Genomic DNA, 18719 nt, shown 5'->3' with positions numbered 1-18719 from the left:
TTGTACACTGTAATGTTAGAGGAATCTATTTTACCCTTCTGATAAGCAAGGGATGACGATGAACCGTTTTTCGTCCCTGGTTTTAAACGGATTCAGGTTAAAAAAAATAGTTGTTTCCCGCATGCTGCTTTCATGCGACTTAAATCCCTTCAGTGGAAGAGGCGGCTGCATGCCTGCAGATATGGCCAGATCAGTACTTGGCTGCTTCGGTTCTCCAGTTGGGCTAGAATAGAAGCTGATAAGGGCAGGGGCATAGCTTCCCATTGGTGCAGCAGGTGCGATGGCACCAGGTCCCAGATACCTTAAAGGCCCACTGAACCCTGATAACTGCTATTTGTCACAGTTCAAACAGAGGCCTGAGGGGCCCACAGAACAATGATTATTGCTGTTTTCCACAGTCAAAACAGAGGGCAGGGGTCACATTTCCTTTCTTACCTTGGGACCCAGGGCACACTGGATAGGCCACTGGTTAAGGATGCAGAGGGGAAGAGGTGGCAAGACAGATGGATTAATTAAACAGCTCGACGATGACTTCATGCCTGGGTATTAAAGTATTCATCGCAATTAAAGACTGAAGCAGGAATACATCTCATAATATAGGAAGGCCTATGTACAAATGCAGCTCGATCAGACAGGTCGGGAACGCCTAATGGCTTTGAACTTGATAAAGCCACATTAATCACTGGTCTTGAAATACAAATGGCAGCATTAGGCACGCAGAGGTGTAATCTACGTAATCTCATTATGTTCAGGGTACGGGAGGGTGTTTAGGGAATAAAGCACTTTGACAAAAACATTTCCGCCACCTTAGAACTTCATTCTTCCTTCTCCTACCCTTGTATACAAGTAGTACCACATTCTTTGTATACCTGAATTAAATAGGCACAGAAAATGTACCATATTTAAAAACCCAGTTCAGAATTACATGGAAGGTGCACTGTCCCAGACTACACAAAGGTGCAGTCTTCGGTGGGTGCTGTCATCCCACACAGGGGGAGTACACCAGATTATGCTGGAAAAAACATGTGGTGCCCCAACGTAGGCACAGTTGTAAACCACCAGTCTGCTGACATAGTGAAGCGCCTGGCAGCTATGAGATGAGGTGGCACGTTTCCCCTGCAGGTGGTTGGGGTGTGTCACGATCCTGTCAGGTGGGGGGTACACAATCAGTGCGCCTCCTGACTGCTTGTCTCCCTCCGCCATGCAAATTCATCACAAATCTCGTCCCCTTTTGGCTACAGTAGGGTTTTTCAACACTACCAGCGCCAGACCCTGCTGCAAACCCAGCAGGTCGCCCAGTTCTTTCATGGCCATGGCACATAAAGGCAACGTCCAGGACCTCATGCCACTGCGTGACCTGCCGATACAACTGGAGCAGCTGCAAAAAATCTTTGTGTCCTGCCAGACACTGACTCGCCCTATTGTGGGCAGTATCCAACATATTCCCCAATGAATTAGATTGTGCCAGTGGCAGACCCATCTCCCTATTCCACCCAGGCGTAACAGTGGCGATGGATGTATCACTTCTGGGATGGGAAGGCCATATGGGAGACATAGATTAGGGAACCCTCGTCAGCGGCAGAGACCCAACTCCACATCAAGCTGTTGGAGTGGCGAGCATTTCACTTAGCGGTGAAGGTCTTCTGGCCCACCATCACAGGAGGGCTGGTGCAGCTTCTCACAGACAAGGCAGTCAATGACGATGGTCTCATTAGGAAGTGTCACACTTGAACTTGTTTGACAGCGAGCCAAGGATTCACCGGCTGGAGTTGTATGGTCCGACGAACGGGCGCTGGAACTGCTTAGTTGAATTTGACTTCCTCCCAGGTACGCTGCCCCGAGATACAGAAGAATACTTACTGGGTTGTATTGAATATAGTTGAGAAGCATTTTGGAGAGACGGCGCTCTACCGTCCTGATGAGACCATGGTAATTAACTGGAGCGGTCAAAATATTAACTATACAGGGACTATTTCATATAAATTATGTCTTCTAAGAATAGCCTTTGCTTAACTTGTATTGTACAAAAGTATTTACAGCCCTATTTCTGTGTACAAAATGTGGATCGGACAGTTTTATCATCATATCACTTTCATCTTGAGCACTGCGCAGTCATCACTCAACGCTTTATATATACACTTGATGCTGAGAATACAATTAGAATTTTTGGAAATTAAAAGGCATCATCTGAATTCTAATCATGATAAAAATGGTGAATTAATATCTGCCCAGGGCCTGCATATGTAATACAGACCTGTGAGATAATGAACTCACAGACCCCTGTATTTGTTCACAGTGCACATGGGAAGTGCTTATATGAGTCTCTGCTTGTCACTTCTGGAGCAGAATGACGTCGACACTGAGCTGCACAATGTCTCCTACTGCGTGCAGCAGGACTGCTTTAAAGTTTGCGGATCTAGTCTGGCATGTGGGGAATATTCACAAGGTAAGGAATCTGCAGGTAAAGGAGTATCCATCAGAAAGAGCGTTACCAAAGGCAAGTAACTGGTTTGTTATGTTTTCCTGCTGTTGTATATTATCTAATTCTGGGTGGTGAACTCCGCGGAGCTTGCAGAGTTCCTAAAAACTCTGCTCAATGGAGCGTAGCTAGGTTTTTTTCAATGCTCACGCTCTTCAACGTCATGTGCTGGAGCGAGGAAAATCCACCACCTGATGAGATTTTTCCTTGCTCGAGCTCGCCAAGGTCTAGTTGGCGAGCAAAATCAACCTCCTGGCGAGATTTCTCAAAGTTGGTCATCGGATTTCTCAATGCAAGTGGTCGCGGCAGGTCACAACCACTCGCGTTGAGAAACCTCCCTTCGCATTGACAAAGCAGCCGCTCGAGTAGAAGCAACTGCACCCTCTTGTGCTGCACATGATGCCTTTCGCGATTATTTTTACAGGGCGGGACAAACACCCCTGGATCAAAATAACCAAGAAGGGCATGACCCTAACGCACTCCGCTGCTCGCGGAACTCCGAGTAGAGCGCCAGAGTTTTTTTGTCACTTTCTGGAGTTCCTCATTGAGGAACTCCACCTAAGCTTAATCTTATCATGAAAATATAGATATCAGTCATATGTTAAGAAACAAGGGTGAGTAGAAACATTTTGGGTGGAGTAAAATTTGAGACATTAATATTTGTGATTTTTTTTGGCAATTTGTTGATTTTTGCAAGCACTAACACTTCTCTGTGTAAAGTAAAGATCTTGCGAGTTATGTAACTTTCACATACTCAAATTGTGGATTTTGTTGCAATTAAAAATGTTCAAGGCCTGAAATTTCTTTGGAGGTTGCATGTGGGCAGCCTAAATTATCCTGCAAGAGTTTCTTGATGAATTCTATTGCAACTACAATATGTGCTCTCTCATGTAAAGTCAGGTTGTTAGAAGCTTTTCTGCAACTCAAGATACGCCTTACTTTTCACCTGGTGTGGATGCATTTCTCATGTTTAGTGAGATCTCCTTTCTGAGTAAAACGTTTATGGCTTTCCCCTCCTGTATAAGGCTTTAGTCCAGTTTGAATTCTCTCATATGAGGTGACATTGTATTCGAGACTAAACCTTATCTGACATTCAGAACACACATAAGGCTTTTTTCTCCCGTGTGAGTTCGCTCTTGACAAGTGAGAAGTAATTTGTAGCTAAATCTTTGCTTGAATTTTGAGCACTCATAAGGTTTTTTCCCCAGTATGGGGTCTATCATGAAGCAGACAGTCTTTCAGATTCAAGCGTTTATGGCATAAGGATTTTCTCCACAGTGGAGTTTCTCATGGTGAGATAGCGTTTTTCTCTGCAGCTTTTCTGGCATTTAGAGCACTCATAAGGTTTTTCATCAGTATGGAGTCGCCAATGGTTAGTGAGGCTGTGCCCATCAAATAGGAATTTCTGGAATTCACCGCATTGGTAATGTTTTTCCCCTGTGTGCGTCTGCTCATGCAGAGTGAGATTAAGTTTAAAATTGATGCTTTTCTGGCATTTGGAGCACTGAATTATTTTGATGGTGTGTTTTCTTATGGCGCTTGTAACCATCTCTACCTCTGAATCTTTTCTGACAATTAGAGCACTGATAATTTTTTTTCTCCAGTGTGGATTCTCACATGTTCAGTGAGATGAGATTTATGGCTGAAACATTTTTGACATTCGGAGCACTGATAAGGTTTTTCCCCAGTGTGGATTCTTATATGCTGAGTGAGACGGCTTTTGTCACTGAAACATTTCTGGCATTCAGAGCACTGATAAGGTTTTTCCCCAGTGTGGGTTCTTATATGCTGAGTGAGATTGCCTTTTACACTAAAACATTTGTGGCACTCCGAGCACTGATAAGGTTTTTCTCCAGTGTGGGTTCTTATATGCTGAGTGAGACGGAATTTGTTTATGAAACATTTCTGACATTCAGAGCATGGATAAGGTTGTTCCCCTGTGTGGGTTATTGTATGTTGAAAAAGACTTCTTCTGTCTCTGAAACTTTTCTGGCATTCAGAGCACTGAAAAGGTTTTTCCTCAGTGTGGGTTTTTATATGCACCGTGAGAAGGCGTTTTTCACTGAAACATTTCTGGCATTCAGAGCACTGATAAGGTTTTTCCCCAGTGTGGGTTCTTGTATGCCGAATAAGCCAGCTTTTTTCACTGTAACATTTGTGGCATTCAATGCACTGATAACGTTTTTCCCCATCGTGGATCTTTCTATGCCGTGTGAGACTACTTTTTATACTGAAACATTTCTGGCATTCAGAGCACTGATAAGGTTGTTCCACAGAATGGGTTATTGCATGTCGAGAAAGACTTTGTTTGTTATAAAACCTTTCCTGGCAATCAGAGCGCTGATAAGGTTTTTCCCCAGTGTGGAATCTCAAATGTGCAGTTAGAAGTGATTTAAGTTTGAAATGTTTTGGGCATTCAGAGCACTGATAAGGTTTTTCCCCAGAGTGGATTCTCATATGATCAGTGTAATAAGATTTACGGCTGAAACTTTTTGGGCATTCAGCGCACTGGTAAGGTTTTTCCACAGAGTGGGTTAATGCATGTCGAGATAGGCTCGGTTTGTTACAAAACCTTTTCTGGCATTCAGAGCACTGATAAGGTTTTTCCCCAGTGTGGCTTCTCATATGCTCAGTGAGATAAGATTTACGGCTGAAACTTTTTTGGCATTCAGAGCACTGAGAGAGGTTTTTCCCAGAGTGCATTCTGCCAAATTCTGTGAGATGAGATGAATGGCTGTATCTTTTTAGGCACAGGTAACTTTTTTCCCCAACATCGGTTAATTTGCCCGCCCAGATTGAGGCGGGCTTGAACACTGAATTTGTTCTCACAGTCCGTGTTTTTGTAAGGTGTATTCCTAGAGTTAATATCTCTACATTTAGTTTTCTCTTGCTTATATGCCACGGTAAGAGTGAATCCGATTTTAGAGTCGGGCTTGTTTAGATAATGTTCAGCATTTATCTCTAAAAGAAATTGTGTGTAATCTTCTTAACGCTTGAATAGAGCAAACTATGTCAGGAAACAGCCCTGTAACACCTGTCGAAATGTTTCTAGCAGATAATAGTCTTTAGGTTATAGCCTATCCGGCAATAACTTATTTTGTGACTGAAGTTTTTCTCAAATCTATTTGTATAGGTTCTTAGTAATGCAGTGATAAGGTGTTAGTCTGATATTTAATGATTAAACTGATAAGTACCTTTTTGAACTGACGTAATGGCAGTAACTGAGGGTGTTCGAACGTGCACAGTACTATTGTGAATCACCAGTCGCAGAACATCAGTTCCTTTTACCCTTTCTGTTTGATGTAAGGTTAAGGTTTGTACTTTTGAAGACGAGGATTTATTTAATTACCTATAGCACAACGGTGCTCATTTAATCCATTTTTATATTTAACACTTTTACATATCACGCATGCACAGCAGAATGTTGACGCGATTTACATAGAATTACAGAACAGTACAGAATAAAAAGGAAACAATCTGAGATGGTCATGAACACAATAAAGTGGTGAATTTTTAAGGTTTTCGCAAGAGTGAGCAGAGTGGGTCTTTGTATTCTATCCAGAGGCAGATAGTCTCAGACTTGCGTAATTGGTTAAAAACGGTTGTTGAACAAAGGTGATTTTCCAATCTTTTGGTTGTTAAAATGTCAGCTTCGGAGTCTTCTCTCAGCGAATTTTCTTTGATGGTTTGCAGAAGAAACCTTTTGTTATAGCGTTCTTTTATGCAATGTGTGCTTCCTCTTTGGAATTACATGATGTTTTAGATGAACGTTATTCTGTGCACAGATATGGCTTTGCTCTGGGTTAATGAAATGCTAAATTAGAGACTTCACTTACAGGTATAGTACTTTCCTCAGCTCCAACTTCCTCGCCACACTTAGACTTTGGAAATTGTTTAAACGTAGAATGCTGGATGTCCTTCAGTTTTTCAAAATAATCCTTCTTATGGCACTGACATTCAGTTGCCTAGTGCAAATCTTGCTTTCTTCGTCAGTAATTTCAATCACCTATAGTATTAAAATTAAATAGTTAAAACATGTAGATTTCCAAAAATATAATTTACAAGCCAAATCAATGCAGAATTTTGAAAATGTTGAGCTGTTTTTCAGACAGAGCAGAGTGTAGAATGGTAGCCTGAGAGTACGTGGATGTAGGAGTGAGGATTTGTAGAATTTTCAACATTTTATTAAGCTCACAAAGGATACATGCACCCTATGGACTTGTGACATAAAATCCAAAAGGCAGAAATTAAAGTCATATGCACTGGCACCAAACAGATATTTAAAAAAGGATACAATTAATTAATTTGTAATGTAGATTTCTGGGACGGGTATTTCCCCTCCATGGACAAAAGGCATTTTTCCCCTGCCCTGAGTTGCCACCTACTTGTACGTGGTATCCTGACTTTGGAGTTCTGGTCTCTGCCTCACGCAAATCTATTGTGTATTGCGAGGACTATGCCTAGACCAATCCCTCAACTATGGTTCAGAGTATGAATCAAGGGCAATGAAATTAAGGCGTACTTTCATGTGTTCATTTTATTCCACCTGATTATCAGTTGTTAGGTTTTTCTGCACCTGGATGTACCGGGTGCAGAAAAACAGGACACAATTTTTTTCCAGATAGGAAAATTAGACTGAAAAGACGCACAAGACTCTGGGTGCAGCAAAAGCAGCGAAGACTTATGCTGTTTTGTACTACCTGGGGGAAACACACAATTTTCCCTCTGTTAGAAATGTTGTTCCCCTTCCCTCCCCTGCTTAAAACTAGTGCTAAATAAAAGCAGAAATACACTATGAAATAGTGAATGGCATGTCCTGCGGGGCCTGCGCTCATTAACAGCCGCGACCGACGCGGCAAGGGGCACTTGCTGACTGCTGGCCACGCAGGAACGGCTTGAGGAGTCTACAAGACGACCGGGTGGGAAGCTGCTTCTCCCCTCCCCCCACCCCTGAGATACACTGGTGCACACTTTGGCCCTCAACTGCTGCGCGAAAGGCCCGGAGATATAGACTGCGCCTTATCCACTTGAACCACCGGACACACGACGGTCGCGACCCAACGGATCATCTGCCCCCCGGTGCTTCCTCAGAAGGACACGACCTGAGCCCCTGGCACTACCTGTGCACGCCGCCTGCCCCATGTCTGGAGGGGTGTTGACACGCACCGGAACGGGGAGCACATCGGTGAAGGGGAAAACGCCAAAGACCTCGTCCAAGATGGACGCCGACCACGTGGCGTCGAAACTGGATTCGGTCCTGGCAGCTATGGAAAGAATGGAGGAGTCCCTCCAACAGACGCGCACCTCCTTAGAAACGAGGATAGACAGTGTGGCAATAGACCTGACGCACCTCAGAGCTGACCACAAGAAACTGCAGGAACGCACCACGATGCTGGAAGGCACGGTGGCAACGATGGAACCGACGGTGACCCAGTCTGACAGGCACATACAGAATCTCCTCAACCGGGTGGAATTCTTGGAAGAACGCGCAGAGGATGCTGAAGGGCGGGCGAGAAGGAACAACATCCGCCTGGTGGGCATCCCGGAGAAATGGGAGGGGATGGACCCTACACTGAGAGTGGAGGACTGGCTACGTGACCTGCTGCCGGAAGGCACACTATCGCCCCACTTCGTGGTGGAACGTGCTCACCGAGTACCCACGAAACCCCTCTCAGCTGGCTCGAACCCCAGACCTATCATCCTACGAGTCCTGAACTACAGAGACCGTGATGCGATTTTGAGGGAAGCCAGGAAGCTGGGGGAGATCCGAATTGACAACACTACGGTAATGTTCTTTCCGGACTATACAGTGCAAGTGCAAAGACAGAGACACTCTTTCTTAGAGGTGAAGAGAAGATTGCGACAAGCTGGCCTTCAATACTCGCTGCTCTTCCCTGCCAAACTACGGGTGGTGGCGAAAGATAGGACGCACTTCTTTGTGAACCCTGATGAAGTTGAGGCCTGGCTTGACGAGAACATGCCTGACGTGCCTAGACGAGCGCACGGGACTGCCACCATGGAACGCACACGAGGGGCTCGAAAACGCCGCCGACGCAGAGCTCCCACTCCTCCCGGAGCTCGAGGAACACCGGCTCACTCCCCATCTGCGCATGAGAAGATGCAAGGACAACAGGATGCTCTCCGCAGCGTGGCGGAAATCAGCAGCTCTCCGGCTCCATCGCCTGCCCCGATCGCTAACCCGACGCCCCTCCAGAGCGACGATGAAGCGATCTATGGTTTACCAGACTCCCAACGTACGGACGACCTGCCGGACGTCACCCCACAAACTGCCGACCTGTTTGGCTGAGCTGGCCGGGGCGGTTTCCCGCCTTTGTGCACTGGAGCGACCAGGACTACACGAGTGCTCCACGGACCCCCTTCGCAAGCGAGGGCCTGCACGACTGCGAGCTGCTGAACCCCGCTCTCCTTGAGACCCCGAACTTCGGCCAGGTACTGTGACCACCGCACACGTGCGATCACACTGCACACTGCTGCGTAGGGGTCGCCTTTTCTGTGATACTGCACGCGCCGGCTGGCGCTCCCCGAGCCATCCGGGGAAAGAGATCTGCTCCTGGAGACATAGCCCCCACCACTTGCCACTTGAGAGTACTGCCGGCTTCGCCCTGAGAGACAAGATCTGGGCAACTGCCAGACAGCGATGGCCTCCCTACTCTACCCGGGAGGGCTGCTACGCTCCCATTGAACTACACTGCAATTGCAATTGTTATACAATACGTCACAAGATAACCCCTAAAACTGTATAGTTTACGAGCTCATTTGAGAGTTTGGACGGCGACATGTTGTGCAGCCGACCTTTTGGCATTTCAGGTAATGTTGCCATGTTGAGGCTTTATGTTCCCCCCCTTTTCCCTACCCTTCTACACCACTGGAGTTCGTCACACTCCATACTGAGACCCTGGAGCGGACTAGTGCTGGGGACGAGACTTTGGGCCTAGCGGGAGGCGCTGCTTGGGAGTTTCACGAGCAGGGGAGCTGGAGGAGCTTACACATTGAAGCGCTATGTCTGAGGTACGGATATGCACCTGGAACATCAGAGGAATGCACACACCAGCTAGGCGCTACCAGATCTACTCCTACCTAAAAAGACACAAGATAGGCATTGCACTCCTTCAGGAAACACACTTGAATAAGACAGAGGTACTGGCACTGCATCGCAAGTGGCGCGGACATCTCTATGCTACCACCTACTCCTCATATGCACGCGGCGCACTGATATGGGTCCGCCCTGGGATCCCCTGGACAGTCACAGACACTGCACTAGACCAGGTGGGCAGGTTTGTTGTAGTGCAAGGAAGACTGGATGGCCAACAGATAGTGCTGGCATCGCTGTATGCCCCGAATACTGATCAGGGAGACTTCCTGATGCACCTCTCTGCGACGATGGCGTCCTGGCACACGGTCCCGTGGCTACTGGGGGGAGATTACAACTGCGCATTAGACATAACACTGGACCGCTCATTCCCGCCCCCCATAGGCGCTCCAACACGTGGTGCCACGAAGGCACTGCTGGAATGGGCTGACCGGTGGGATCTCCATGACGTTTGGAGATCGCGCAACCCTGGGACGCGGGCCTACTCATACTACTCAGGCGCCCACGAATTACATGTCCCCCTGGACAGATTTATGGCGACTACTGCACTACTGCCCCTAGTGACTGACACATTATACATGGGTCGCACGCATTCAGACCATAACCCACACTTTTTATCCATAGCTTGGGACCGCCCGCGCCCCCCCATTCCCACCTGGCGACTACAACCAGCGCTCCTGCTTGATGCGGCTTTCCGCAAATCCCTCCTTACACACACCTCCCAGTACTTTGAGGACAACGCGGGCACGGCTTCCTCCCCCCAGGTTGAATGGGACGCCTTCAAGGTAGTGGTCCGTGGACACTGCCTGAGGACACAGGGTCACATGGGGCGACAACTAGAAAGTGAACTGACCCGGATAGAATCCGACCTACTGGATAGGGAGGGGGAGGCAGTTGACGGTAGCGCTGATTCACTGCAGGGGGCGCGCGCAGAACATGCAAGCCTACTGGAGCGGCTCCGAGACATTAACTACGCAGCGCACTCGGCGAGGACACATCACTTAAGTGATAGACCTGGCAAGTTACTGGCCTGGCTGATTTCACAGGAATCCCGCTCATCCCTAGTGGCGGCGATATACGCGGAAGGGAGGGGCCTATTGTACTCGCAACATCAGATTCACGATGCAGTCACTCACCACTACGAAGCATTATATCGCTCCCGACTGCTGCGCACACGCTCGGACATTGCTCATTATCTCTCCCCTCTGCTCATGCCACACCTGACTACCACACAACAGGACGAACTAGGAGCCTCGCTTGACCCTGACGAGATCCGCGAAGCAATTTTTCACCTATCTAACGGCAAATCCCCTGGCCCGGACGGGCTTCCGGCCGAATTTTATAAGGCAGGCGCGGATATACTCATTCCGCGGCTTCTGAGCGTGTACGTCGCAGCAGCGGAAGATGCGCTCTTACCCGCATCGTTGAATGAAGCAACCCTGATCTCCATCCCGAAGCCTGACAAGGACTGCACGCAGATGGGCTCTTACCGTCCCCTGGCGCTGCTAAACACGGACTATAAGATACTGGCCTCCACACTAGCCCGGAGACTGGCCCCCTATGTGCCCCGCCTGGTGCACCAGGACCAAAACGGTTTTGTTCCGACACGCCACACCTCCCACAATATCCGCCGCCTATTCCGTATACAGGAATACGCCACCCATCAGTGGCCCAGAGCAGGATGCCTGGTACTAGACCTTGAAAAGGCCTTTGACTCGGTCGAGTGGCCCTACCTGGGAGCGGTTATGGAAAAGTACCAACTGGGAGGAGGATACGAAGCCATGGTGGGCCTGCTGTACGACAAACCGACGGTCCGAGATCGCACGGGCGCGCTGCTCTCGGACACTATTCGGGTTCGGAGAGGCACCAGACAGGGCTGCCCCCGTCGCCTCTATTGTTCTCCTTGGCCATGGAACCCCTGGCCACAATCCTCAGGACTCAGGGGCCTGAATGGGGGATCCCGCTAATAGATGGCCTCCGCGCAGTGTCACTATATGCAGACGACCTGCTGCTGTACGTCAGAGACATAACTAACATCCCTGACTCCCTGGCCGACGTCTTCCAAACTTTCGAAGAAATGTCTGGACTGCGAGTTAATTGGTCCAAATCGGGGGCTTTTTCCTTTAGTCCAGACACGCCCGAATGCGACGTGCGTCTGGGCGGAGGTAGATTGCAATGGCATCCCACTACATTCCGATACCTGGGGATCCGAATATATCGGAATCCGATGGATATCCTAGAGGGGAATCTCCTGCGGGCCATCGCCTCGATTCGGGCACAGATCAAGTTCTGGAACACCCTACCTCTAAATGTCCCGAGCCGCATAGCACTTACTAAAATGATAGTGCTGCCGAGACTGCTGTACTATTTTGCCAATCTGCCCACATACGTACCAAATAAAATATTCCCTGACCTAGACACTCTGCTACGCAGTCTCATCTGGAACACGGACCGGCCCCGCGTAGCGCTGACCAAGCTCTACATGCCAACTGAGCAGGGGGCCTAGCAGTCCCTCACATGGAGCTATACTACCTCGCGGCACAGATGCAGTGGGTGACGGGGTGGCTCAGCGGCAAACACCTCGAAGATACTGCTTCGGACACTGCTGCCTGGACGCAAACACAAATTTGCACGCTGTTCCACCCGATAACCCGGACTCCCTGCCCCTTACAACTACACCTGGCGGTGGCGCGCAGATGTTTCCTGCGTTGTTTACGGCTCACCCGGGTGACGACGCCATACGCTCCGATACTACCAATTCTGGGTACTCCAGGGCTAGTGGATGCACTAACTGTGACTCGACTAACTAGCTGGACACAGGCGGGGGTGGACACTCTGGGAGATCTCTACACTGACGGAACGCTACTCACCTTTGCGGACCTGGCCGCTAGCACGGAAATCCTAGCTGGCCAGTTCCTACTGCATGCGTCCCTCTTACGCACGCTCACCCAGTCTTGGGGCGACATGAGGGACGAACTGCCGATGCACAGCTTTATGCAGTATCTCCACGTCATGGGAGATGGCTCACATGTCATACATTGGTTAGCGCAGGCCCTACTAATGCACTCGCAACCGTCTACATTGCCGCTACGGGACAAATGGGCGATGGATAGAGGACAAGCATGGACTGACAAAGAATGGGCGATAATCTTAGCCGGACCGACATACATCCCACGCAACCCCCGTTTTAGAATAATTCAATTCTACATCTTGCACCGAGCTTATCTGACACCCGACAAGATAAACAGGTACTTTACAACCACTGATGCCGCTTGTCCGCGCTGCTCTCTGAACGGAGCGGACCTCTTGCATATGTTGTGGCATTGCCCCGATGTACACATGTACTGGACTGAAGTTATAACGCTGCTCACACGCAGCACTGGCGAGCAGGTACCGCACACGTGGGAAGCGTGCATCTTGGGGCTATACAAACGCACTAAACTTACCAAAGTGCAGACGTGCTTCTGGGACATGGGGCTCATAACGGCCAAACGTCTGCTTACCAAGCATTGGAAGGCAGCGACCCCCCCTCACGCACAGCACTGGCGCGCCTCCTTTACCAACTGGGGGCGAGCGGAAGGCACGGGGCTTCTCCGCGAGGAAACAGCGGGATTGCGTAAGTTCCCTATTGCTCAGCTCTGGGAAGACTTCCTCAAGGCGTTCCGACGCACCTGCCAGGAGCAGGGGATTACATGAGACACACTCGTACCGACGCATTACAACACCTCTTAACACCGGAAGCTGACATGGCCCTGCCCCCCTCTCCCCCGCTCACCCGCCTCTCTGGACTTTGAGATATACACTAACGACTATAGGCACTTACTATACTACGCACTGCACCGGACGCCCACACAGCGCCACACACCAGCCACAGCCTTTGCCTCGACTGACCTGCGCACTTCACGTGGCGAGAAGCCCTGCTAGGCCCTGCCCCACAACCGCCACCGCATATGAGGTCCTGTGACGAAATCCCCCCCTACCCCTTCCTTACTGGCCCTGCCCCCCAGATTTTCCCTGCCAAGATGTAGGCATAGGGAATGGTTTGTTAACTGGTCGTGTTCCCTGACCGGACCCATTTCTTCACACAAAGGAAGACGTTAGATGCAGCATGTCACTAACAAGAAGCGATACCTTATTGATCTTGAGCTACACATACCATGCGGAGCCACGGTGACACTTACACATTGAGAGAGATACGACTCTGCACACACCCTCACCCATGTTAACAAGAGACCCTCTGCACAGCCTATCAGATATCGCTGCGTCTCTTGCGACCTCCCAATACCAACGCTGGGAGACCACACAGACACCATACTACCAGACACTTGAGGCCTGCCTGAAACGGCTGCAGACTCACCCTGCCGCACATAACCACCTACCACTATGCCTCAGTGAGCTATACTATTGTACACCTAGTCGTTTCATAGTCAGCATTACGGTCACGGATCTGGTAAACCATCTGTTGCAGATCCCCCCCCCGCTATTGGTTGCCTACGACTGACTATTCGGCTATTTGCGGGGAATTGGGGGATAGCTATCATGGCACTAATGCTGGGTGATCGCTGCAAAGCAAATCTCTACAATGTAAGACAAAAATACAAGATCTAATGCTAAAATACCTGCACATCGGATGGCTGCATATACACCCATATGAGACTCGCCGCCGGACCCCCGGGTTGTCGGCTAAATGGCTGTGTCATCTAGTCATAGGTTTACCCGATTGTTTTCTGCCCGGCTGGCCCCTGAGAGCCGCTATGTGTAACATGTAAGATATTTACCATCTATGCAATAAAGGTCTTAAAAAAAAACAAAAAAAACAATGCTCTCGGAGAAACTGCAATTCAAGTTCAAGCTGATGTAGAGTTTGAATGCTGAGCAATGGAAGCAGCAAGGTATCAATGTGTTGCCGCTTTTTATCAATAAATTATCTAAAGGAAAAAAAAAAAATGAAATAGTGAATGGCATGTGGTTTGACAGGCAGAAGAATCTGTTCCACGTGGCAACTCCCCAGTCAATGGGGTCAAACTTGTGACTGCACGTTACTGGGGTAAATCTACCACAAAGTAAAAAAAAACAATTACATGATATTTTTCTGCCATATCAGTACTATGCAACTTCTAACAAGGGACTATGAGAGGTCTTGGACCGGTCCTGTGACCTGTTACCAGACAGAGCGGTGGTGGCAATGCACCCTGTTGTAAGGATCAATAGCATGATGTGATCTTTGCATCATGGTCAGTGGAGTGGCGTCCTACTGACACACACATGTAATGCTCCATTTCTATGCCTGTGCACAGACTTTGCGCTAACATCAAGTGCGTGTTTAGGGTATCGGTGTGCGTAGCTTAAATGCAATGTGAGAGTGCGACAGAGTAAACTGCATCTCCTGCCTGCCAGTTGTGTATGCAAGTGGGACCATATATCCCTTTTTATACCCTAGTTCAAAGTCCTCTGTTACGAAGGAATAATGTGCTCTACAAAGTACTCAGGTGCCTGCTGTGCCACCAGGGATGGTGTCAGCCTGACAGTTTATCTAAGTTGAAGGGACATCACCTGCAGGCTGAATTACTTAATGGAGAAGCTGTGTACCTGTCCTGCAGAGCCTAGAAGTCTGCCTAGAAGCTTTCCTGCCTGGTAAGAAAGGGAAGGGAGTTTGACTATCCAGCAGGAGGACAAGGCTGTCCTGGAAGAAGCAAGGTGCAACACCTCCTCGTTATCTGTAGGGCGGGCCGGAAAGCCATCCAGCAGGACCAGCTAGTCTGAGGGACACCCCCCCACAAGACTCTCGCAACAGTTCAAGGCAGAAAATAATACTCTACGACAACGTGATTGTAGAGGCCCAGTTGGACGACTGTTTGCTGCCAACCGGCCCGTTCAAGGTTGCATTTGCCAAATCCTGAACACAACAGAGTCTGAATCTACTGACTTCCTGGAGAGCCTGAGTCGGGCTTTTAGCTGCTGAATTTCTGACTACTCTGTGTCAGAGGCCCATGAGGGACAATAACTACTCCAGTGTCGAACACCCTGTCTGAGCTTACGCCTGTGGTCCAGCCGGCCACAGTGTGGGCTCAATTGCTGACGGTCGGGCCTCCAGAGGGGCTGCACTTACAGACAGGCCAGGTGTGACTGCTATCTTGGGACTGCTGATCTTCAGACGTTGAGTCCGTTGCTCACTTTGCCACTGGATTCAAGCAAGCCTGGCTGAAGACGGCTGGAATGCCAGAAAACGGTCCTAGGAAGCTTGATTCCATTCCAGGGAAGGCATGGCTTGGCAGTTCGGGCTGGACTGTTCCCCTGAGGCACAGGGTCAGACTGATTTGCATATGGCCATGTCTGAACTGGGGTGGCAGAGTGGGCTAAAGAACGGTGATGGATTCACACCAGATATGTTGACTGGGTGTGAGTGTTTGATTGGTTGAGATGCTCTGTCCATCACAAACCCCTTTTGTACCACTTTGTTCGCCATAAGTTGGCAGGGTATGCTCAGACGTGAGTCCCTTGCTCACTTTGTCACTGGATTCAAGCAAGCCGGGCTGAAGACGGCTGAAATGCCAGAAACCGGTCCTCGGAAGACTGTTTCCGGTCCAGGGAAGGCATGGCTTGGCATTTCGGGCTGGCCTGTTCCCATGAGGCACAGGGTCAGACTGATTTGCATATGGCCATGTCTGAACTGGGGTGGCAGAGTGGGCTAAAGAACGGTGATGGATTAAACCCAGATCTTTTGACTGGGTGAGAGTGTTTGATTGGTTAAGATGCTCCGTCCATCACCACCCCTTTTGTACCGCTTTGTCACCATAAGTCGGCAGGGTATGCTCAGACGTTAAGTCCCTTGCTCACTTTGCTACTGGATTCAAGCAAGCCTGGCTGAAGACGGCTGGAATGCCAGAAACTGGTCCTAGGAAGCTTGATTCCGGTCCAGGGAAGGTATGGCTTGGCAGTTCGGGCTGGACTGTTCCCATGAGGCACAGGGTCAGACTGATTTGCATATGGCAATGTCTGAACTGGGGTGGCAGAGTGGGCTAAAGAACGGTGATGGATTCAACCCAGATCTGTTGACTGGGTGTGAGTGTTTGATTGGTTCAGATGCTCCGTCCATCACCACCCCCTTTTGTACCGATCTTCAGGCAACTGCAAAGAAAAGACAGAGTGGGTGCCCTACTGAATGCAGCCCTACAACCAGGACCAAAGTGCTCCACAAAAGCCTGCTGGTGGGTCACTGCTCTCTCGAGTGTTCGGTGTGCCATTTAAGTGCCGGGAAACAGGAAAGAGACCAAGACAAGACTGACTCATCCTGTGGAAGGATAAGACGCTTACGAAATACAGTGCACATTAGTGAGAGTGATTAGACCAAAAACACAAAGTTTGCAAATATAGAGTGAGTAACATAGCTTGTCTTGTCCTGACACTCCCTGGCCAAATCACACTACATAAAACTAGATTGCCCTTTATCGAAGGCAGGTAGTCCTCCCAAGGTTCTGGAGGTCGCTGGGCTGCAAGACGACTTGACTTTTGGTTCTGGATCATCCAGGGATGCAGACAGGCCAGTAGGACTGGGACCAAGACAATAGTTCTCTACAGATCCTCAGCAGCAGAGAAGACTGCAGTGCCCTTAGGTCGCCAAGAACTGAAATTCATGGTCTGGGGATGACACCTAAAATCTTGATTTAAGGGTGTTACAAGGGAGTGACAGGTAGAGGCTAATGGGCCCCTTTCCTGGGGTGTCTATACCCTCTATCATGCCCACCTCCTGTGGGAAGGGGACATAGTCCTAGCCCTGATTGGATAAGGCCCATCATCTTCAAGAGGGTGGGCACTACAAAGTGTACTTCACCTCGCCTCCAGCACCTGAAGGATGGAGTTAATAGAGGGGGCGGGGGGCACACCTCCTGTTGTATCTAAGGTTTCCCACCTATCCTTGCGCCTAAAAGGGGGTGAGGACAGGAAGATCGCTTGCTCCCTCTAACAGGAGAGGCTGGGGTCGCATTACCAAGGCGGCAAGGCCTTTGAAAATCCTTACCACAGATGGCTTCACCTGACTAGGGGGAGGTGTGAGCACCTCCACCCAGGAAAGGCATTGTTATTGACCTCGAAGTGCACAGGCACTCTCTCCATGAGGACAGAACACTGTCTGGTGGTAGCAGGCTGGCTCAGGCCAGTCGGTGACCACACTGAGGAGTGGTAGATTTTACGGGACCCCTCTAAGGGGCACCCTATGTGCAATTTTTTATAAATCGGACACTGCAATCAGCGCAGGTATATTTCCTAGGGCAGCGAAAACTATACAGCAGGTCTTGCTCACAGTCCTTATACTGTGACTGCCACTACTGAACATTAATCTTGAATTGTTAAACCAGGGCCAGGATCTGGACAGGAGCCAATGAACAGGAGGGCAACTCACCAGATAATAGAAGTCTTCTGTCTTCACACTCACTCAGAGAGAACAATGCCATCCCATGTATTGTATGACAAAGAGACCACAACCCTCAGTGAAACACTCACCTCTCAGATGGGATTCGTTAATAAGAATAAAATGAACCAAACGGGTCCCTGGGGACCCCACAGATACACCGTTCCTACCAGTACCATAAATGCTTGGGGTCCCGCAGGTAAACCTAACAGTGCTACAAAGGCTTAGGGGCCCTACAGGTAAACCTTTCCTAACCCAGTGCTACAAATGCTATGTGCTCACTGCAGCAGGACTGGGTGCTCTAGGGGCGCAATTAAGATGCTTGGCATTCATCTACCCTTAGCTAAGCCACGTGATAAAGGCAGTGGATCAGGATAATTCTCCTCGATCAGAAGTAGCTCACACTATCGAAAAGGTGAAGACCCTGGTATAACACAAACGCAGACTTGCAGTTAGGCTCTACCAGGACATGCAGTAAACTATTAATTTATGTATCTGTAGGATTAGATTGCAATGCAAGTTAATTCTTATGTCACTATTGTCGTAATTTGGCAGTACCTGAGTTAGCGTTAAGCTCAGCTACACGAACCTTTCTGTTAACTTGACGAAACGTGTGGGGGCCATTTTGTATTCGGTGGCTTCCATTTTGTATGAACATGCGGCCTCGTGGTCCGCGTGCCCTTTCGTCCTTCCTTCATGCCAATGAACCTTTACCCTGCCCA

General features: G+C 49.1%; 1 protein-coding gene across 1 annotated transcript in view; it reads right to left on the bottom strand.

The window, feature by feature from the left end:
• Positions 1-2296: 2296 nt before the first annotated feature.
• LOC144805887 (uncharacterized) overlaps positions 2297-18719 on the bottom strand; it is a 51240-nt gene continuing 34817 nt past the window's right edge. Inside the window, exon 4 of the mRNA XM_078672370.1 lies at positions 2297-6485. Coding sequence (XP_078528496.1) covers positions 4055-5182 — 1128 coding nt within the window. The 5' untranslated portion in view covers positions 5183-6485 and the 3' untranslated portion in view covers positions 2297-4054. The remainder of the gene's footprint in view (positions 6486-18719) is intronic.

Source organism: Lissotriton helveticus (assembly GCF_964261635.1).
Source record: "Lissotriton helveticus chromosome 1_1 unlocalized genomic scaffold, aLisHel1.1 SUPER_1_unloc_31, whole genome shotgun sequence".
In the NCBI taxonomy this organism is placed as follows: Eukaryota; Metazoa; Chordata; class Amphibia; order Caudata; family Salamandridae; genus Lissotriton; species Lissotriton helveticus.
The sequence above is the reverse complement of the archived record's forward strand: the minus strand, read 5'-3'. Positions and strand labels throughout refer to the sequence as shown.